The sequence below is a fragment of the Dermacentor silvarum genome, chromosome 2, assembly GCF_013339745.2.
Source record: "Dermacentor silvarum isolate Dsil-2018 chromosome 2, BIME_Dsil_1.4, whole genome shotgun sequence".
Classification (NCBI taxonomy): Eukaryota; Metazoa; Arthropoda; class Arachnida; order Ixodida; family Ixodidae; genus Dermacentor; species Dermacentor silvarum.
The window spans coordinates 221,555,180-221,578,838 of record NC_051155.1 but is presented as its reverse complement, the minus strand read 5'-3'; the positions used below and the strand labels follow the sequence as shown (position 1 = coordinate 221,578,838).

Sequence of the window (23,659 nt, the reverse complement as noted above, 5' to 3'; positions counted from 1 at the left end):
TCCTTAGCTAACTTGTCGAACGTTACGATAGGCTGACGTGTGCCCGTATGAACAGTTCTAGAATTTTTAAATTTTTTGTATACGCGCGGGCTCAGAATTTTGTTGTGTTCAATAAAGATTTAAGTTTATAGTATAGATGCTGTCTGGGTGTCGAGTTTCTGTATGACCATTACTTTCGTGTTGTTTCAAATATGAACCACTGCAACCGCGCCGAGCTTCCAATACGTAGTGAGCTGCAGTTTCTACCAGCCTGCACGGATTTAGTAAAGCCGAGCCCGAACAGGTCTTTTCCTCGCTGCTGACTTATTTCACTTGTTCGGTTGGCGCGTATGGAATTGCTCCGGAAAACCGTAAAACGGGGCAGAACCGGTCATTTCCGCATGCGACGGGGCCCGCAAGATGAGAAGACCGGGATAAACACTGAGCCGAATGGCCGGGATCGCAAGCATGTTTGGCTCGATGTGCGGTTTTGTGGTTTTCTTTCCTAATTTCTTTTTCTTTTCCTTTACTAAACCGATGCATATTATTTAGCTTTTCTGTTCTTATGCGGCAAAAAGAAAGTAAGAGTTCGGTTATAGTGACATCCCGAACTGCGGAGCAGAAATGTAGCGCACTGAAGAGTCGTATCGAGGAGTTGCAAAAATGAGGACCGAGTTCTGCTTAACGAGCAAATTTAAATGCCATAGTTGACATCGGTGTTTAGTTATAAGTACAATGCTTGCCGATAGAGCAGCCTATTGTAGAACCTATATGTGCACACGAAACTGGAAAAGGTCATATGAGGCCAGGATAACACCGGCTACGTTGCTGGGTCTTTAGTCCTTGTCTGTCGTAGTCCTGTTTTACTGGTTCCAAATAAACGTCCTTGCAACACAATTAACGCAATACAAACTAAACGAATCACCAATCATTCTATGAACGTGACGTAGTTGGATAAACGTACTCTCAACGTGACCGTTACCGTTCGCATTGCAGAGTAACGTCAGTGCTTCGTTAATTCCTTCCTTAGCGCATTAAAGCCGTTCAGTGGTGGTATGCGACGAGCTGGAAATGCGAGGCAATGCGCCATTTTTGTATCAATGCGAACGGCGGCTGCTAAATATGCAACAAACTTTCATTCACTCGAGGTCGGCAGGTATGGAGTATATTATATATTTATATATGCACGTTATCACTTGTGTCTTAAGCGTAAACCAGGCATAAACCATATTCATATATCAATAGTATTAATAATATCGTATATATTGCCCACTTGCTCACAAAGGGTGGGCACTGTTCATAGTTTTGCAATAGCGGCATTTATTATTACCCTGTATGAAAGGGCAAACTTCGGGAAGAGACCGATTTTAATTGGCTTTAATCGAATTTTCATAAATATTGTACAAGGTGCAAGAAGTGGGAATTATGGAGTTTTACCCGAAAATGAAGGGCCCAGTTATGCGTGGGATTAAGATGGTAGATGCATCATTGCACCAGCTACGTTACACCGCAACAAATCTATGTGAAATGAAAATTACATAATGGACATTAAAAGCAATGTGCCAAGTTTGGTCCGCTTGACACAACGACTTAAAGCGCACCTTCTTTCTTTTGCCTCGGCAACATTACGCTACTTTGGGTCATGTCGTGATGATGTAATAATGCCTGGGATGGTGGTAAATAATGTTCGGACGAAGCTTCCGCTTGCTGTTGTGCACAATGAAGACGAAAAGTAGGAAGGAAAAAAAGGGGGTAAAAAAAAAAGGAAGAGCGTTCCGATTACAGACATTTCTTTTTATTTCTCTCTTTCTTCTTTCGAATCTCAATTTTCTCCCATTCCAATGCAAACTGGCAGACCGAAAACTCCGATCTGGTTAACCTCTCCTCCTTTCCTATCTTTCTCTCTTTCTCTCGTGCACAAGAAAGGCCCAATTCTGCAAAAATATAGCGAAATCTGTGGCATCGCAGATGGATGTCATCGTTGCTGAAATTGTGCGCCGGAATACGAGACCAAAAATTGCACCATCAGTTTGCTATTTATTGGACTTCTCTTTTTCACCGCACTAGTGGAGACGAAATAAGCACTCCTAAAGTATGTACAGTCAACCACAAAATATTACGGACCATGAAATCTGAGAAAAAGCTGAGTATCTCCGCAGCCTAGCAACGCGGTGTGGTATTTACGTTTCGGGCGTCGACTAGAATATGCTAACAACATTGTCGTATACAGTTTTACTGGCTATACTGCTACAGGCTGCTCGGGTATTGAACGTTTTCTGAGATCCCATGATCCGTAAACTTTTGTGGTTGACTGTACCAAGTACTCCCCCATCTGCCTCACGGTGCTGTATTCATTTGTTCGCTTGGGAATAAACTTCATTAACAGCCTGCCTCGTCCCCTTGTCTGATCTGCAAGCTGTCCTATGATCGTGATTTGTTTCTTTCGTTTTTCTCATTTAGGAGCCGTGCGGTCCCAGGCGAAGAGCACGACGCATCTGCTGGCGTTCACCGTCCTCCTGCTGCTCATACGGCAGGCCTCGCTAGCGTGCACGTCTGGCTATTCATCCAAATGCCGTGAGTGTGCCCGCTTTCTTGGCGTAAATGTAACTGCAGGAGAAACTGGGTGATTCAAGCGGGGAAATAGGTCAGTTTTTGTCTCTATGTGACGGCTTTCCGGGGAAATTTAACTTGCGAAAGCAACAACTATACGCTAGCTTCATTATTATATTTCTAGTACGCTATTCGTTCCTGCGTTTGCCGCAGATCTGGTTCTACAGATGACTTGAGAAGCAGATGCAGACTTCATTAAAGATAATTAGTAGTTTAAATAAAGATAACTGCTCATGTAACATTTAACGAAATTATGGTATGTTGAACCACTCCTGTAAATGCGAGGGATGGACATCTGTTTCTCTTTCTCTCTTTGTGTGTGCGTGCGTGCCGTTGTATGCGGTGTCGCTGCGGAAGAAGCAATGGGCTGTGTATGATTTGTACAACTTGTTGTGGTTTCTAGACTCCTATAGACTTCCTCCAGGCCATGGCGTGCTGATATGTGCTCAGATATGCGCTTCTATACCGTTCCGTGTCCCGCATGCGCCGATTCTGCCACGCACGCGAGATTCAATTGGTAATGAGCTTTTTATCGTCGCAGAGGAAAACTGCCTGTGCCGCAGATTACTGCGGCCAAGAATTAAAGTGGCTCGATCATAAATAGAAGGTTCTTTTCTTATTCCTCTATAAGCGAATACTTACCAGTAATATAATAGGGTTATTATGTTTACAAACATGAATCGTGTCTATACATTTTGTTCATTGATGGTAGTAAACCTTGTATCAATGCTGCTTAGCCATTCCGATAGCATTTAAATGAGGCGGAATACAGACAAAAAAAAAACAGTAAGAATACGTATGATAGGGTAGAGCGCACGTAAACACTACAACAAACGAAAACAAAAGCGGATTGACGCGATTCTGTAGCGTGTGCCAATATCTCGATACAGAAGCAGTTTGGCTCTCCTTCCCAATGAGAATGGGGTTGCTTCCGACAGGGATCGAATCCACAACCTAGAGTTTAGGAGCACAATGTTATAAGCACTGATTCCCTGTTGATTCCGCACAGCGGGTTGAATGTTTACCTAGAGGTTCACCCAATTTTTCATCTTCACACTGGCGTCAAATTCAGTATCTCCGTATGCGTGCGTGCACTCCTGTGCTATTTCATCTTCTGTCAGTGGCGGAGCAAATGCTCCTAGCACGCATTTGTTCGCTCGGTAAAGGAACGAGTTCCCGTGGCCCGCTGGGAGAAAAACGTCGGAGTGGCGGGGAAAATACAGTGACGCGGATTCGGGGTCGTAGAGCGCGGGTTCATTATGGGGCCACCCAATTCCAGCAACACGGCACGGCACGGCAGAAGCTTTTAATTCGCCGCAGGCGAGCGGAGATCGAAACAGACGCTCCAGAGGCCGAAGAGGCGACGATCGTTACAGTCAGGGTCTTGAGAGGAATGCGGAGAATTTAATTAGATATTCGAACGCTGCTATCTTCGCCGACCGCATGGGAAGAAGAGCGTCGAAAGTGGGGCGTACGTTCTATCACCGCCGTCCTGCGGGTTACGCCCCATGGCCCGACGACGACGACGAAGAGGGGGGCGGCAAGCGTTGGCCCCGAGGCGCGAAAAAAACGATCGCATAACCGAAATGCCTCGTTGCTCCTCTGAATCCCCAGAAGTGGTGGGTGGGTGGCCGACGGAGGCGCACTTTGGTCTACCCCCTCGCGCCGACTCGTTGAAGCGCGCGATTTATGGCGGCTCGTTAGTGCTTGCGTTAGCGCTAACGTTCGCGTTCTTGGCTCGAGCGCCACTGGTTTCCGCCTTGGCACGAGGACGCGACACTTCGCTCTCGACGAGGAAAAGACATATATGCGCTAGTTACAAGGATCCAATGGGCGAGCGAATGCAGGGGTTACCTGGGAGGCCGCATATTTGTAAGGATTCTTATCTCCGATTCGATCCATTTCTTACAGTCCGTCGTTCCGGTATCCCGGCGATAACGGAGACGAGGCACCATGTAAATACATGGCGCATACAAAATTTTGACATTGAAACAATTCAACCTAGGCCGGATCGCAGTGATGCTTCACCGTGTGGGCCAACGACGTTAGGAAATGAAAAAAAAAAGTCATATATATGATGCGGGCGTCGTCGTACTAACACATGTTTTATGATTACATCGCAGTGAAGGTTGCTTAGGGACCATAGCGTCGATATACTGAGCGTGAGTTCACATATTCGATTCCAGACGGCAGAGCCCACATTCTGATAAGAGACGAGTGCAGAGAGGAAGAAAGAAAGAAAGAAAGAAAGAAAGAAAGAAAGAAAGAAAGAAAGAAAGAAAGAAAGAAAGAAAGAAAAAGAAGCGTTTGTGTACCTAGTTTTCATTCCACGCTAAGAAAATCAGTTGGTTGGAACCAATCCGGAGGCCTCCACTACGGCGTCTCTAATGCCTGCTTGTTACTTTGGGGCGCTTTCTCAATCAATCAATCAATCAATCAATTGATCAATCAGTCAATCAATCGATCCTATGATTCCATTACTGAATGGATTTTTAGTGGCTACTGTGTGCGCTTGAATTTCAAGAAGGCCAGTGTTAAAAAGGTTTCATTAAGGCGCTGGTCTTAGGCGTATGCGCAGACTTACGCATACCTTCGTTGACTTTCTAACGCACACCTTCTTGCTAGCCCACCCTTGACATTATGCAATCCAACTCCGGCGGTGGCCGCGCGGGCGCCGTATCTTGAAAGCGATCTGTCATGCGGACAAAGTGCGCAACTAGTGCCGGTAGCTTCGTATGTGCTGTACTTTCGACGTTTAGTTTGCGTTGAAGAGAGAGGCGGCACGTAGGTAAATTCGCTCTCTGCTGGCGCCGCGCCTCCTCACTCCAGCGTTTTGACAGCGAGTTTCCGCGGTCATCGAACGAGATGTGTCATTTTTACCTGTGCACGCGTTACACGGTGTTTGTTAACTTAGTTAGTAAGCGATTGTTTACAAGTTTATACGACCGATAAATCTACTATCCTTAATTCGTATAGTTGTCTACTAATCTTTTCGTACAGCGAAGCTATTATGGCGAGGTTCCGGGATATCGCTTCCATGTGCACCGGAAGTAGGCAACAATTTTCTGGCGTCTCGTTTTCTGGCGTCTCGTTTTCTGGCGTCTCGTTCACTTAGTAGATGCCAAAATTGGCATGGAAGGTACGAATGTATGACTAACATGACTGATAGGTCAATGACATCAATAACAACACGTGCTCGTCAGTTACGTCACGATTAACGGTAATAAAACCACGTGTGGCGCATACCCGCATTGGATATGTGCGTATGAGCCAGGTATAGGCGGGTATTATAGTCAATAATGATAATATATTGATAGGACGCATTCAAGGTTAGATGCGCTTGGCGTTTTTATGAATGCCAGAAACAGGCAACGGCCAAGCCGAGCGAGTGCGAGCACCAACAACAAGAAGCGTCTTCTTCTTCGTCCTCTGCTGGCGCCGGTATTTATCACTACAATATATACATTCACTGTAGCAATATTCACTACAGCAGACCCAATGTAGTCACAGCTTCGCTGGCTCCTACCTTCACAATAGTGGAAGGGCTCTGAATATTTTTAGCTGCACAAAAAAAAAAAAAGCCGGCAGATCCCACGCCCTGTGGGAATCGATGTTACGCGAAGCAGTGTGCGGGAGCCTACAAGTTAACGAAATGACCATGAGAGCACCAAGACGTAGGTGGCTCTTTCATGACCTACATCACACGCATGTCATGACATTCATGTCATGAGTCCTCAGGAGCCTCTATAGCTACGCCTAAGAGACCTTAAGCCGAAAGCCTTAGTCATACTCATGACCACGGTGTTAGAAGTATTTAGGTGGACCAACGGCTCCTCTGGAAAGGCGGAACTTCGGTCGTCGTTTAGTACAGAGGGCCCGAGATGGCGCCACAGTACCCGCGGCCGATGCGAGGTATCATGCATGATCGCTTCGGGGCCGCGAACGCCGCTCGAAATAAATAAATAAAAAAAACTCAGCTTTCACACAAAAAGTTAACAGCGGCGAACAAATACGAGATTTTCACGATACAGCCATAGATATCTGCTGAATATGTTCAATTCACCACCTCGAAGGTTTGCGATAGGAGGATGCCTTGGCATTCGGACATGTGAAATCGGGCATTTAATCACATGACAGTGAAGTCGCGTTGAAATATGACAGAAGTTAGCTCTGTTTGTTGAAGTGATGTTTACCTAGTTAGACGAAAATGGCTGATTAGCTGTAGTATTACAGCAGCAAAACGCACTGTCTATTATTTTCTCGAACATTAGAAGCAGTTAGTGGTCGTTGATTATGCATAAATAATGTGTGATGACTACAACCTTTGTTAACACTAGCTTGTCGCACATGAAACACTGAATTTTAACGAAGTGCCAGCAGCTAAGTTTGAGGCACCGACGATGCTTTAGGGCATGAAACAAATATCCTGGTTTGGCATCGCGAGAAGGGGAGACATATTTGCAGTGGTGGGTATGTGTTTCCGATTCTTCTCTGTTCCCATCAGAGTGATACTTTCACTGTCTGTGTCTTACATAGTGGCTCAGAGACAGCATTATGATTCGGTCCTTTAAGGAGCACGTCCATTTGGATGTGTGGAGTCTTTACGAGCGTAGCCAGTCCACGGCGTAGGTACAGTGGTTACGGTGCTCGGCTGCTGACCGAAATTCGCTGGTTCGATGCCGGCCGCTGGCCGTCGCATTTCGATGGAGGCGAAATGCTAGAGGCTCATGTATACTGTACGATGTCAGTGCACGTTAAAAAACACCAGATTGCTGATGTTTCCGGAGCCCTCCTACGACGTGCCTCATAATCATATCGTGGTTTTAGCACGTAAAACCCCGAATATTCTCATTGTTTCAAGAGTAGCTCTCGCACGGGGAGAGAATTTTCCAGTCTGACACGGCTACGTTTGGTGGCAGGAGGGTGCGAACGGTCCGCAGGCGCCTTTCTTTTTTTCTTTTTCTCTGTCTTTGTCGAGTGAGCAAGGCAGTCGGGAAACTTCGTCGGCACGGCGTCTTTTGCCAAATCCGCCTTTCGTGGTGCACTCACAAGAACGTGTCTTTTGTAGACTGCTTCCCACGTCTTCGTCACGTATCTCGGCTCGAAGTGCTTCTCGCACACGTAGTCAGTCGACTGCAGCACGCGGTCCCTGCGCGGAATCGCATGGCGCCATATCTTCAGGCGGTCCGCTTCTCTGGGTGCAGCAAAGAGCGACACTTTTTCAGTGCAGCTCTTGTAGCCAGATTTACACCGTGTCACAAAACACTTCTTGCCAATTTCACGGCTTGCTCGCACGAATAGCACAGCTAGTCATCGCACAAATAGAATGAAAATCAAGGCCGCAACGTGGCGACAACTGCTTCGAGTAGACGGCTAGCGCTCGTCCACAAATGCGCAATAGCGGCTGGCTCGCCCGCATGTAGGCCACGCGACCGCTCCTGCCATCTCACGGCGTGATGGAGCGGAGGTACCGAAGTTCGACGCAGCGAGTGCACGGTGGCGGTGCTCCGTCGTTCCACCTGTACTTCTAACACCGTGCTCATGACTATGACTTCGACCATCAACCTTTAGCCTTTTCCTTCACTTAGTACCCCATCCGAACCCATTCCATTGGTTTATGAGTGTTAATCTTTTTTCTCTGAGTCCTCGTTTTTGCTGAGTCATGGTCATGACTATGACTTCTACCACAATCCTTTAGTGTTTCCGTCACTTAGTGCCCACATCCGAACCCATTTCAGTGGTTTTTGAATATTAATCGTTTTTTCGCTGAGTCACTGTCATCTTCACTGAGTCATGCCTGTGATAATGACTTCTACCAGCATTCCTTAGTGTTTCGTTCACTTAGTGCCCACGTCCGAACCCATTCCAGTGGTTTTTGAGTGTTAATAATTTTTCGATGAGTCATTGACATTTTTGCTGAGTCATAGTCATGACTCTGACTTCTACCATCAACCTTTACTGTTTCCTTCACTTAGTACCCATGCCCGAACCCATTTCAGTGGTTTTTGAGTGTTAATATTTTTCGCTCGGTCATTGGCATGTCCTACATGACACGCATCTCTTGACATTTATATCATGACCTATCACTTATGTTCGTCATACACTCCTGTCATACTTTGCCAGTTTTGGTACATACCAAGTTGACGAAACGACCATGAGAGCACAAAGATGTAGGCGGATGGATGGATAGATAGATAGATAGATAGATAGATAGATAGATAGATAGATAGATAGATAGATAGATAGATAGATAGATAGATAGATAGATAGATAGATAGATAGATAGATAGATAGATAGATAGATAGATAGATAGATAGATAGATAGATACTGTCAAAGTAGCAAATGTTCGCCAAGAAATGCTTCGCCTTTAAAAGTACGAAACCTACTCTAGTACATCATTACAATGCGCAGATAAAAAAAAAAAAAGCTCTCATACCTGGCACCTCTTCGTGAATATTCTGTCTCAATATCGACCATGGAACATGAAACTGAACAGGAAACCCTAACACCAACGAAAAAAGCTACCGTACGTCATTGACGACCGCGGTGTTCTCGTTGACATGTAGACTCAGAAACACGGTAAGACCCCACGTGCCCACAGGAGATTTCACCCAACTCGTTAGGCACTCGGAGCGCTTGAAAGGCTATAAGATTACGGAAGGAATACCACGTTTGGAGAGTTGCAAAGAAGTAAAATACCAAACCTGTCTTCTATTTCTATATAAAATCGATGAATATAAATCGACGGAAAAGATGAATATCAAAAAGAAAGCGTTAAAGAAAAGAAATGGACAAACACATTTGTGACGGGAGTGCAGACAGTAAAAGGAACGGCACCACTATCTCCTTTTTATTTTTACGTGTCGCCACTGTGCCGCGCCACACGTGCGGTAGGAGGCTACCTGCCACGCGGTCGCGTGTTCGAACCTGTCGAAACTGACAGTTCGAAACTGTCAGTTTCTACCTCGTTCCAGCGCTGCGATCATGTTCTTTCATCCCCTCGCGACTTCCTCGGTGCTCGTAATTTTGGCACTGACTTATACCGCTAATGGGGTGTTCTCGTGCAGTGCGACATGAGACAAGCGCAACAGATCGCGCGTGAGACCGTGACAAAACGCGAGAGAGAGAGAAGAAAAAATTGCCGCGTATCTGCGTGCTTCGCTGCAAATGTCTTCGAAAGACGATAGTCTTCTGCCGCCCGTACTACATGAGTGCTGGTCTGATCCGCGGCCACCCGTGATGCTGTTCTCGTACCATTTCTGTCCTGGCATGATAAATGCAATGGAGCTTTGTTTGAACAGATTTCATTTTACCGCATTATTTCATCAAGCGGCCATTTATGTTTTGCCCTGCCTCAGACAGCGCTTCCTTTATGTTGAATCGGCCGCATCTGGCTGGCATTGATAAAATTGAGGAGGCGCTGCGTGAGACATGGACGCCATCTGGCAATACATCGGGAAACATGAGCTTGTGCAGAGGGTTTCCTTCCTCCATGGCAGAGGGCGCTCGTCGGCGCGCAGTCGAGGAACGTCGTTCGTCGGCGCGCATAGCATGGCATTTTCAGCGCAGCTTAAGAAACTAGGGTCTTTACAGTTACGTATCTATGTATTTTCTATTAAAGGAACACACCTCCTAATACTTACCTAGTGATGTTGCGCCTCAGATATGCGTAATATTTACTTTGTGATTGATAACGTTCACAAGTATGAACAGCCGTACCAGCTTAAGTAGTGTGGGCGGTAAGCAAGTGGTCCAACTTTGGCCGGGTGGCTAAATCGGGTGACAGACAGACAGACAGACAGACAGACCAAATTTTCAGCGTTTAAGTTCCCCAAGAAAGACTATCGTCTTTAAAAAAAAAGGCGGGCCCGTGACGTATTTTTCAAGCGATCCTCCAGCTCCGGTATGGGAGAACGCAGGGAAGGAATTTCGCTTGCGGAGGCTAGACGGGGGCAAATGGAGAGGGTGTCCATGTTGGTGGTGACGCTCGCCTCCTGAAATCGTAGGTTAGTGGCACTTCAAATAATTCTATCTCTGCTTTAAGAAAGGAACTAATTTGAAAACAATGTCACAGTTTCACCCGAAAGGCGAAGCATCAATTGCGATAGCAAATTAGTAGAGAGCTATACGGAGTAAGGATAGTGGTTTTATCAGCTGTATAAACTTGGACACGCAGCAGCACCTGCAACGCGCAGAACTGTTGTCGATGCTGTCGGCGTTTTGCCCGCGTTCGCACCGAACGTGCGCGGCGTTGGTGAATGTTGCCGGTGCCTCTGGGTGCGGCTCGGAGGTTTTCGGTGAGATCAGAACGGGACACTCGCCGAGCAGCGTCGGAAGTCTTTACCATATTCTCGCTTCGCAATGTTTTTATATAAATACGCATTTGGTTCCGCAGCTAAACGTCGCCTACCCTCCCTCCCTCCCATGGCTTTTCGCGCGACTGAAAGGCCGTGGGGAGACGGGAGGACGGCAAATGCTACGCAGCTGTTCAGCTGCGTAGCATTTGCATTTTTAATGTTTGGCCCAAGGTAAGTGAAACACCCTGTATATGCCAAATGTAAGCTTTATCGCCTCTGTATTCGTTCAAATTATTATTATTATTATTATTATTATTATTATTATTATTATTATTATTATTATTATTATTATTATTATTATTATTATTACTATTATTGTTATTTTTTTGGTGAAGTAAAGCGGTTTGGTTGAAAGGCGCGACCTGAAGTCATATTACGATGGCGTTATCACGGAATGATCATCGAAAACTGTAGAGAGTCTAATAAACACATTTTATTGCGATAGCAATTACATGGACACTTCAAGCGGATTTCTGCCGTCGGTGTCGCCGTCGTCGTCGTCGTCGCTGCCGTGAGGTTCCGTATAAAATCCAAGGGCGATAAAATCGTCGCCGCACACCAAAGCGCGCGGGGGACGCGCGCTTTCACGAAGAGCGAACGCACTGCTGAGAGAAACGCAACTTTCTCCGTCGCGCGAACGGCCGTGGGAGTATGGAAGGAAGGGAGGGGTGGGGCTACGCTGTGCTGCGGCACCAAATGCGTAACTTGCAACCGGGCGCAAAGGGAACTGTCGACGCAATCTCCCACGCGAAAGGACGAAAGCGGGAAGGCAGCGCGGGAGGGAGGGGGGGAGGGGCGACTTCTACTCTTCTAACTGCGTACTTTGCGCCGGTGCGGGCTGTCACGCACACCGTATCTCGAAAGCGGTCTCCAGATGGCTGTGACCTTTGTATACGCTGTGCTTTCGGCCGCTCAGTTTCCGTGGAAGCGATAGACCGCACGAACCTTCGCTCGCTGCGGCGGGCGCGCTTGTTCACGCCAGCGTTTTGATAGTGATTGTCTGCGGTCATCGAGTGTGATCTATCTTTGTTTGCTTGTGCGTGCTGACAATACGCTTGTTAATTCAGTTAGTAAGCGAATGTGTCCAAGTTTATGCAGCCGATAAAACTACTATCCCTACTCCGTATAGCTATCCACTAATTTGCTATCGCAATTGATGCTTCGCCTTTCGGGCGAAACTGGGACATTTTTTTCATATCCTTTGGAAAATAAAGGCTATATAGAGATTGGTTCATTATTATTTAGGCTACTTTTGCCACCCCTTTTCGGAACAACCGTTACTTTAATGGTCTGTGAAACTTGAGCAAGAAGAGAGCAGTGGCATGCGGCGCGAATTCTTTTTGCTGCAATTTTAAGTAAAAACGCACGTCTCTTCAGTGCCGGCCTAATATTTCTACTACGCATTTCCGGCTGAAATATAGCTGTCAGTATTTCGTAAACTACATTTTGTTTCGTCGACCATTTCGACTCAAGTACGATGCGATGTGACCATTTACTGGTAGCACAGTACATCATTCTAAGCTGTGAACATTATCCTGGTAAGGATTACATCCGTCCGACTCAAGTGATTGTAATCCTCCACACCATCACGCGGATTCTCGATGTTCGAAAAATCATCAAATTTTCGTGAACAAACGCGGGTACTAGAAATGTCCAGCATGCCAAAGTGGCGCTTGCGCAAACCGATTCAAAACTTGGAACATTTTTCTGGGACACCAATGCCCGGAACCTATGAGACGATTGAGGCGATCAACTGCGATGATCGTAAATAATCGATGAGAAAGATTCAACCTACACGCATTTCAGTCAAACAGTAGGGGTTTTTTCGTTTTGTTTTGTTTTGTTTTATTTTTTGTCGAGAACAACAATACGGTGGGTAAGTTACAACAGTGACGGCTAAAACAAGCTAACGAAACATGAAGGCAAGTTACTTGCCATACCTTGATTGAACATTAAAAAAATTTTGCTTCCTGACAGAAATCAGGCTTAGTTCTTTCAGATATCCTCACTTTTTGAATGAACATGAATTATCACGTGCCATTTTCGCCGACATCCCATATGCCGGCAATAACGAGCTACGTTTTAATCGCAACTAATGCCTTATGCGGCACGCCTCGAATGTGGCATGACCCGCCTCCAAGAACTGCGACAATATAGAAAAGACGGAGAACATCATGAAAAGTTTTCAAGTAAAACGATCAATTTGGAAACAGTTTAGTAGTGCAAGTAAAAGACGAGGACAAAGTGGGAACGACAGTGTGAGCGCTGACTTTAAACTACTTGATGTTTCAGAAGGACGGTGGGTTTCTGTGGGTTTCTCGCAAAGTAGAACCAAAATTGAAATATAGAGCGCCACACATTAGACGAATGAAACCAACGGTATATTCGTAGTCACCTCGAGCTGTTCAGACAGTTTCCCGAAGTGCGATAAATTAGCTAATTAGCTATGTTTAATTATGCTACATTCGCTTATCATTTTTCACCGTGGTGGATTCAAATTTTCCCAGTGAAAGTGCTTATATACGCTGGACGCCGAGGCCGATCAATTTTCTTCTTTTGCAATTGGAATGCGGGCTACGTTCTTTCGAAACGCTATTGATGGCTGCGCTATACATACGCGCAATCGCGCAGTAGCGTCGTCTTTTCACATTTTGCAGGCTTTCTTCAGAGCTCGAGAGAAACATCCACGTAACATATAACGTTATCGAAAGCTTTGTTGGGTATTTCCGAGCACACTCCGCAACATTTCAAGCATGACTTATACCCTAAAAACAAATATTTTAAATTTGCATAATCAAATGCACTTAATCAGCCAACTAATTGTAATTCAAAAAATAGTTTGAGTAACGCGAGACGCATACAAGCAACATGCTGTTGGCCTCATTCGACTAAGGTATGCCACTATGTAGTTTTAAGGTTTGATTCCAGTTGCGTAAAACACCCGGTAGTTGCAAATGAAGCATGAAAAACAAGATACCAGAACCACAGACAATCAAACAAGCTGAACCAGCGAAGAAACAAACACATCAAAATGTTAGCCTACTTTACACGGGTTCCACGTCTGGCATTTAAAATTGTAGTTCTTTTCTTGATACGGTGACTGAGCGAAGACTAACGGATAATGTGTCGTAGCGCCCCATTTCGGCGGCTTCTATTGACCCCTTGTGAGCCGGTTTTCGCTCCTGCAAACAATAGAGCAGCACCCAAACTTGGTTTCGAAGCCAGACTGCTTGCAGTGCGTGGGAAAATGACCCCCTAAAGTATTTCATGCTTCTTTGCTACCTATATGTACCGTAAACCTGAAAAAATAAAGTATATAGTTGTAAGTCAGCGCTCACCCTGTTGTGCTCATTTACTCTGTTACAATGAGCTACCAACTAGGCGTAGCCAGCTCTTTGCACAATTTGGAAACCCCCTACTGGCCGAGCTTATTTTGCGGCCTTGAAGGCAATCGTTCCGATGACCCTGAAGATCTCCGGCCCGCAAGTTCACAGTAAACTTGTTTTAAGGGCAGCGTGAACGGAATGTTATGTCGCATTTTGCAATGCGAGTGGGCTGTCAACCTTTGCAAAGTGTGCTGGAGTGAGTCATATTTAATGAGAAATAAGCTCGATTTTCCTCCGCCCCGTGCGAGGGAAGCGTTATGAGTCCAGGGATGATGGATACTCCCTACCTTCTCACTTCCCTCTCCCCACAGACACGTGAGCCCATTAGGGCTGCGAAAGTATGTGTCTTGTCCTCACCTCAATATAAGTAAGCCGTGCACCAGACTGCTGCCGAGTACTGCGCAACAACGTCTCCCAAGTTGTTCGGAGTCTACTCCGGTGACTTCGTCAAAAAGCTTATTCAGTCATTCAGACAACCCGCCGTAGTAGCTTAGTGTCTATAACGTTGCGCTGAGGTCGTGGGTTGAGCCAGGGTCGCGGGGGCCCACACCAAAGGGAGCGAAACGCAACAATTATCGTGTAGTTAGATTAAGGTGTACATTACAGAACCGCAGATGGTCAAAATTAATGCTGAGTCCCCAACTACGACGTGCCTCATAGTTGAATTGTGGTATTGGCTTGTAAAACCCGACACTTGATTTTTTTTAGTCTAGTCAGACAATAGTTGGGAAGACTGCGCTGTTACCCCTTCCTTCCAGGAATCGTAAAGCTTGGAGATCAGGTTTTAAAAGTCCTCCGTGGGAAAGACTCAAAGCCGCGACCTTCGGTTTCACAGTGGTTTTGGCGTTCTGTATCTGAACATGAGGTAGCAGGATTGATTCCCGTCTGTGCATGGCGGACGGATCCCGATGAGACGGAATGCAAAAGCGCTCGTGTACCTAGATCTGGGTTACGTTAAAGAACCGCAGGTTGGCAAAGTAATTTGTAGTCCTTGGCTGCGGTGTCCCCTATAACGCAGCTGTCGCATCGGGACGTTAAAATTAACCACTCAATCGTTCTTCATGCAAATTTCTCACGGCGGCGCACGTTTATAGGAGAGCTTTTTTTCGTCATTGCCACCAAGCCACATTTTTCACCACTAGATGCCGCAAGCTCGCGGTTCGCGCGCCAGGCATTATCACATCTAGGAATACCAAATTAGTGATGGCGCAGATGGTCGATTACAGGGCTCAAGATCGAGAGTGCACGCTGGACATTGTCATGGCAACACCCTGAGTGGCGTCACACACTCAAATACTCACATTATTCGGGCTATGACGTCCACAACGAAGGATATTATTGAATCGGGCTTCTCCTCAAAGCACGTCGCAGAGTGGGAAAACCACCTTTGACGACGACACGCGCAGTCGAGTGAGCTACGCAAGCGCTAAGTGCAGCTTTTGGGAAAGAATGCGAGTGCAATAGCGGACGCGTTAAGAATTCGTGCAGCGGATGGAGCTCACTGCTGAGCCGTGCTTCTCTGTTTTTTCTTCTTCTGTCTTCTTTTTTTTAACTTTCCTGCACTACACGCCCAATAAGCAGCGAAGCGAACGCGCACGTAAACGCGCGATTGATTCGCGGAGCACGTAGCCAGAATTCGTTTGCTTGGCTGTCAGAATGTAGCAATGCCGAAAAAGAGTTGCTCTATAGCAATTATTATTCGTTGTTTATGCAGCCGATAAAGCCGATAAACTCAGCCTAATTCTTCTTAAATAACGCCAGGAATGAATAGATTCTTTGCACGCGCTCCTTTCTTTGGCGGCAGCTTCATTTTCTCCGCATTGCCCTTATTTATCCTCGAAATACTTCGGCTGCCATACATATGCGAACGGAAATAAAATAAAATCTCTCTTAAATTTCTCTTTTTTTTTTTTTTGGGGGGGGGGGGGGGCGCACCAACTCGGCGCTCAACACCTCTGATTTCAATGTGTGTTTTGACGTCAATAGGAATTGTTGCTGATAATTGTTTGCGGGTCAGTTTATTTCATTTTTTATCTCGGCAACCCTGGTCTCGCGCTATCTGCCCGAGTGTAATACGAAGGTGAACTTTCTCTAACTACCACGCATTGTTACTGGCAAAAAGTCAAACTGTTAATGAAATTGAAGCCAAACGCATGTTAACAATAGACATAAGCAGTTGTAGCCGCGGAGGACGAGGCAATAGACTAAATCGTGTATTCGGCATGTTAGGGGGAGACGACGACGAAGTGTCTGCTTGGCAGAACGTTTTTTGAGTATCTCTTGCCATTTTGTGGAATTATACGTGTACCTCTGAGAAGTCGATTCTTTGTTCGTGGGCGATGGACGCGGACCAACCCGGACGTCTGCCAGATTCGGCGACGTCAGCGGTGGCCGCGTCAAGAAAGCGGACTGGCCCTCACAGCAACTCTGACAGCGAGGACACCCATATCTACTCACTGAGCAGCGAGGAGGCCTCCGACGACGACGACTTCGAACTTGTTATGAGCCGTAAGGCGAAGAGACGCAACACCAGGACCTCTTCGTCCTCGAGCACATTGAATGAAAGACCACAACAGAGGCCTGCGACCAACACCATCCTCTTCGTTCCTGCTGTACCCAACGGGAACATGAAACGCCTCAACAGGCCAACCGTTTCGGTGCTGCTAGAGGCACTGGTGCCGAATGAAATTGTCGACATCAGAGTAAACACGCGCAAGAACGTCCTGGCGATCGACGTTACTCATGCAGCCGCACTGAATACCCTGCGCAACGTCACCGACCTGGATGGAATGAAGGTCCGTTCCCACATCCCGCTGGGCTCTGACGCCGTCACCGGTGTCATCTACGATGTAGATTCCGCGATTCCCAGCTCCGACTTGGAAGTTCTTGTGAAACCAGCCAGTGAAGCTGATGTCATCACGAGTGTTACCCGCCTGGGCAGCTCACGCTGTTTGAAGATAGTGTTCAAGGGAGACTGTCTACCTTCATATGTAAAGGTAGGCCACTTTCGACATCCTGTGCGACCTTTCGTACCGAAGCCACTACAATGCCTCAAATGCATGAGGCTGGGCCACGTGAGAAGCGTTTGCGAGAATGCAGCAGTGTGTTCTCGCTGCGCTGAAACGCACTCCGCGGATGATTGCAGGGCCACTGTTCTTAAATGCTCGAATTGTCATGGGCCCCATGAAGCTTCGTCAAAGGATTGCCCAAACATGAAAAGGGAGCTGGCTGTATTAAAACAAATGGCGAGAGACCATTCGTCTCACCGAGAGGCTGCCAAAACCATCAGAAAGCGGCGATATCGTCGCCGACGTTCGTTGAAGAAAATCAGCGTCTCTACCGCGTCTGTCGCATATCCACCGGCTCCACCGCCCTTGCCGCCCAGACCGGTCACGGCTGATAGGAACCAGAATGCTGGAAAAAGTGAGACTGCGGTTGATGCAGCTTGGCCTAGGTTGCCAAGACCACAGCCACAGCGCACATCGGCAACCACGAATGCTGAACCTCCCGCCGATAAACTGCCTGAAGAGGACAAACAAGTGATCGCGATGCTTCGATCAATGATGAACGCCATTCGCGTGCTCCTAGGCAAGCTAAAAACGCCGTCAGCTCAAAGTGCACTACAGGTACTGGATGCTCTAAATCCAGTACTTGCAAGCCTTGAGTAGACACCATGGCTTGTCCAATACTGTCATTTCGCACTGAGGTCAGACAAGCTTCGATTTTACAGTGGAACGCCAGAGGCTTGAGGTCCCGCATCTCATCCTTCCGTCAATATGTTTTCACAAATCGGATTCCCATAATCGTTATTTGTGAACCCAACGTACTTACTCCCATCAAACTGTCAGGGTACGAACCATTTTTGTCATCGACGTGCGAGGAGCGCAGCAAAATTGTCGTTTACATCCGCACGGATTTTACGTATGCCCACCATGCAGTACAACCACATGATGACAATCAGTATGTCTGCCTACGTGTAAAAAAGAAACACGTGTCATTCACACTCATTGGTGTCTACTTATCGCCGTCAGGACGATTTGAATGCGATAGACTGCGAGACATATTGTTACATACCAGTGGTCCTTGGATTATAACGGGCGATTTCAACGCACATCACTTACTCTGGGGTAGCTCGGCAATCAATTCCAGAGGCAGGAATCTGGTAACATTCGCCAATGATCACGACCTTTGTGTGATGAATGACGGCAGTCCTACATACCTGCGAGGCCTCAAGTACAGCAGTTGCCTGGATTTGACTTTGGTATCACGATGCTTCAGCTCGCAAGTACAGTGGTTTTCAGACATAGAAACGCATGGAAGTGACCATATTCCCACTTACTTGAAGATCAGGGGGCTAAACAATTCCTCCTCGTCGAATGCAGTACAACGTATCGATTGGACTAAATTCAAGCTACATATGGAAAATGCATGCAGAGAAGACTTGGGCCATAGCCTAGAGGAAACCATCTCAGAGCCTAGCGAGAAGCTTCATGCCTCCTAACATTGAAAGCGAACCGTTCCCAATTTGACGTAGAACTGGAGAGGCTAACGGCACTTCGACGACGAGCTGAAAGGAGGTACAGGCGCACGAAGGCAGTTTGTGACCTGAGAATGGCACGAAGAACACAGAAGAAAATTCAGCGCCGTTTGGACAAATTGCAGGAACAACGTTGGAAGTCCTTTTGTGAATCCCTGGACCCTCGTAAACCACTTTCATACATCTGGAGGACAGTTCGTGGCCTCCGCTCGTCTCCACAACAGCGACATCCCTTCATGGCCTTAGCCCTACATCACTGCCAGACGCAACTTGAGGTGGCAAAAAGTTGTCGCAGTTTCACCCGAAAGGCGAAGCATCAATTGCGATAGCAACTTAGTAGAGAGCTATACGGAGTAAGGATAGTAGTTTTATCCGCTGTACAAACTTGGACATGCAGCAGCACCGGCAACACACAGCACTGTTGTCGACGCCGTCGGCGTTTTTCCCGCGTTCGCACAAAATGCGTGCGGCCTTGGTGACTGTTGCCGGAGCCTCTGATATAAATAGGCACTTGGTGCCGCAGCTAAACGTCGCCTCCCTTCCCTGCTCCCCCCCCCCCCCCCCAACGGCCTTTCGTGCGTCAAAAGAAGGCGCGTTTGCTCTACATATATGGTGATTGTAAAGGAGGAGGAAAGAGACGCCTACTTTTGCAGCCCTTAAGGGAGCACGGCACAGAACGCGCGTTTGTTCTCCGCCGTGCGTTCACTCCCCGTGAAAGCGCGCGTTCCTCGCGCCCTTTCACTCGCACATACAGCGTTCGGCGGCGCGCGGCGACGATTTCATCTCCAAATTTTTGTGCGTGGATCGCCGGCGTGTGTGTCACCCCCCACGCCGAAGGTGTTAGTGTCGTCCCTGTGTCTCGCCTACCAGAAATGGAACTTCCATTTACTATGGAAGAACTTGACGCATCTTTGGCTGCTTCTCGACGTTCATCTTCACCAGGGCCTGACGGCATCACCTATGCAGCTCTTGTCCATCTTGGACGGGAGGCCAGGCAAGAGCTGTTGAATTACTACAACCGCTCATGGCGTGACGGAATTGTTCCTCTGCAATGGAAAATAAGTCGGCTTGTACCGCTACGTAATGATAGCAGCTTTATCAGCTGTATAAACTTGGACATGCAGCAGCACTGGCAACACGCAGAACTGTTGTCGACGCCGCCGGCGTTTTGCCCGCGTTCGCTCAAAATGCGTGCGGCGTTGGTGACTGTTGCCGGAGCCTCTGATATAAATAGGCACTTGGTGCCGCAGCTAAACGTCGCCTTCCTTCCCTGCCCCTCCCCCCCTCCCCCACAGCCTTTCGCGCGTCGGAAGAAGGTACGTTTACTCTACATATATGGTGATTGTAGAGGAGGAAAGAGACGCCTACTTCTGCAGCCCTTAAGGGAGCACAGCGCAGAACGCGCGTTTGTTCTCCGCCGTGCGTTCACTCCCCGTGAAAGCGCGCGTCCCTCGCGCTCTTTCACTCGCACATACAGCGTTCGGCGGCGCGCGGCGACGATTTCATCTCCATTGACGTCATACGGAACCTCACGGCGACGGCGACGGCGACGGCGACGGCGACGGCAACGGCGACGGCGACGCCGACGAAACAGGGAAGTCGCCTTTAGACCTGACATCATATCGCCCTATTGCCCTGGCAAGTTGCGTAGGTAAAGTAATGGAAAAAATGATCCTTACACGCTTAGAATGGTACCTTGAACGCCACAGTATATACCCTGACTCAATGACAGGCTTTCGGCGAGGCAGGTCTTCAATAGACAATGTTATCGACCTGACAACGTACATACAGCAACAAAAATGTCTCAAGCGCATGTCAGTGGCGCTCTTTCTTGATGTGAAAGGGGCGTACGATAATGTCACACATGAAGCAATCCTTGAATCACTGGAGGCTGTCGGAATCGGTGGCCGTATGTTTCAATGGATCAGAGACTATTTGACCAGAAGGTCCTTCTATGTGCAGACCGAAAATGGCCCCTCTGCCAACTATTATACCTACTGCGGCGTCCCGCAGGGCGGGGTATTGAGCCCTATTCTGTTTAACCTAGCTATGATTGGCCTTGCTGAACTATTACCCAATACAATACACCTGTCGATCTACGCCGACGATATTTGTCTGGTCTTCTGCGGTGACTCGTCTTCAAGTGCGCGCAGGAATTCAGCGGGCAGCCACCCTAACTTGTTCCTATCTCCGAAAACAAGGCCTTACTATGTCCATCGAAAAATGTGCGCTCATTGCCTTTACGCGCAAACCCATGTCACCGTACCCTGTTTCTCTCAATGGCCAGGATATTACATACCAGAAGTCTCACCGCTTCTTAGGTGTGATTATTGACAGGAACCTTTCATGGAGCCCCCACTGCATCTACCTGAGGCGGAGACTAATTTCAATTATACATATAATGAAGTTCCTGTGTGGAAAAACTTGGGGAACGTCGGTACGGTCCATGCTGCAGCTGTACAGAACACTGTTTCTGGGCTTCTTACGATACAGCTTGCCGGTTTTGGCGAACACATGCAAAACAAATATTCGTACCCTCCAAAGTTTGCAAGGCCAGGCTCTGCGGACATGTCTTGGACTTCCACGATGCGCCTCGACTCATGCAACAATCGTGATTGCTAGAGACTACTTGATTCCAACATACATCACGGTTGACAACCTCAGAGCACACATTCGACACTTGTGTCGCGTACCCAGTCATCACATTGCTGTTTTGCCGGCACAAAGACCTCAGGCCACGTTTTCGAAACTTGTTGCGACACATCAAGGCTGCCTTCCATCGGAATTTACACCAGCAGCAAGACCACTGTCACCCCCGTGGTGTCTACGGCAGCCACAAGTACACCTCACGATTCCGGGAATTACGAACAAGCTCAGTCATTGCACGGTAGCTCTACGACAGTTGACATTGTCATTGCTGAACGATGCATATGAGTTAAGAACGCAGGTTTACACCGATGGATCTGTCTCAGGCACCAGCTCCACAGGCGCTTTTATCATCCCGACCTTACAAGTCACAAGGAAGTTCAAAGTGTCCCACATAACGACTTCTACGGCTACAGAACTTGCCGCTCTACGTGCTGCAGTTAATTACATCGTAGAAACACCACCTCGAAAGTGGGTCATTTTTTGTGACTCCAAGGCAGCCCTTCAGAGTCTGCAGTCAGCATTACGACGCAAGACACATGAACAACTGGTGTTTGAGACCAGAGAGGTTCTCCATCAAGCCCTCATGAACGGACATGACATCATCTTTCAATGGCTGCCGGGGCACTGTGGCATCGTCGGTAATGACCTTGCCGATGATGCCGCCCGGTCAGCCCATAAGGAAACCCTGACTGTTCCTATACCCTTATCGAGGACAGACGCTGCGAGGGGTCTTCGTTTGCTCGCTCAAACCGAGAGAGAAACGTCATGGAGCAGCCCGATTTTTACGAACTGTCATCTCCAACGGCTGGATCCTACAATGAGGCTACAAATTCCATCGAACTTCCCCCGCCGTGATGCAACTTTACTTTGCCGCCTCTGGTTAGGAGTGGCTTTTACGAAAGCATACTCATTCCTTCTGGGCATGTCCGACACACCAATCTGTGACTCGTGCAACTGTGAGGAGACGGTGGAACACGTGTTGTGTTTTTGTCATCTTTATGAGACCGAACGTGACCTTCTCCGGAGTGTGTTAGACCGATTAGACAGCAGACCTTTTTCAGAGACAAAGATTCTTGGACCGTGGCCCCACGTGTCGCAGGCTTACAAAGCGAAGAGGGCATTGTTACAGTTCATGAAGTCTACTGGCCTCAGTGACCGATTGTGAAGTGTTGGACAACCGCATGTGTTTATACTGCGAGTGCTTTCTTCCCTCTCTCTCCTTTCTTTTCATCCCTTTAAACCCCTTCCCCCGTGTAGGGTAGCAAACCGGACGTGCTTCTGGTTAACCTCCCTGCCTTTCCTTCTTTTTTTTTCCTCCTCCTCCGGCATGTTAGACCATATAACAAACAAAAAATCACAGCGCGTACAGTGCTTTTGAAGCCCCGCGCATACGCTGACATGTAGAAGCATTATCAGGATATGCGCATGCGCATTACAGCTCTTTAATGACACCATATTGAGGTACACACGTTTACAATGCAACAACAGTTACGCAAGGGTCGGGGACGATAACTTCGTGTCCATGTACTGTACAAAGGTCCCCACTTCTGTCAGCAGCGCTCGATCACCGTGCAGCAGAGTAATGAAAAAGTAATAACACAGCAGCTAGTAAGTACAAGATACCAGGCTGTGTCCGTGTGGCGCGCACTTATGTTTTCCTCTGTTCGCAAGTATCCTCGCTCAAACCAACCAATAAAGTACAGATATTTATTTCTTTGTGTCGCAGCCTATATACAGAAGCGTCGACGACGGTACCAGGCGGTAGCGTCGCAGTCTGAGGAGTTTCTTGTTGCCGGCGTACTTTTTCATGTTCTCCAGCGCTCGATCTAGCGTGTAGACCTGCTCAAGCCACGACAGTTCGTCACGGCAGCCCAAGTGGTGGCCTGTACCATACAGAAGTCTCTTCTCCTTCTGGTAGCAACGAACAACGCCTGCAGTTTGTTCTCAAATAACGCAGCGATTTGTTGTCGAGCAAAGGCGCGATTCCTCTCGCTAGGTTTATCTTCACGCAAACAAGAAATGTGCCAACAATGAAACGCATGGAGGTTGAAAGCTTGGGGCGGGTGTTGAGGAGGAGGAGGGTAAATTTAACGTTCGCTCGCTCGCGCGAGGAGGCGAAAGTGGGAAAATTTACGAGGC

The 23,659-nt window shown here is 47.6% G+C and overlaps 1 protein-coding gene across 1 annotated transcript in view; it reads left to right on the top strand.

Annotated features, from left to right (window-relative positions):
• The window catches only part of LOC119442699 (hemicentin-2), a 295,183-nt gene that overhangs the window by 252,443 nt on the left and 19,081 nt on the right, over positions 1–23,659 (top strand). Inside the window, exon 11 of the mRNA XM_037707667.2 lies at positions 2,440–2,553. Coding sequence (XP_037563595.1) covers positions 2,440–2,553 — 114 coding nt within the window. The remainder of the gene's footprint in view (positions 1–2,439; positions 2,554–23,659) is intronic.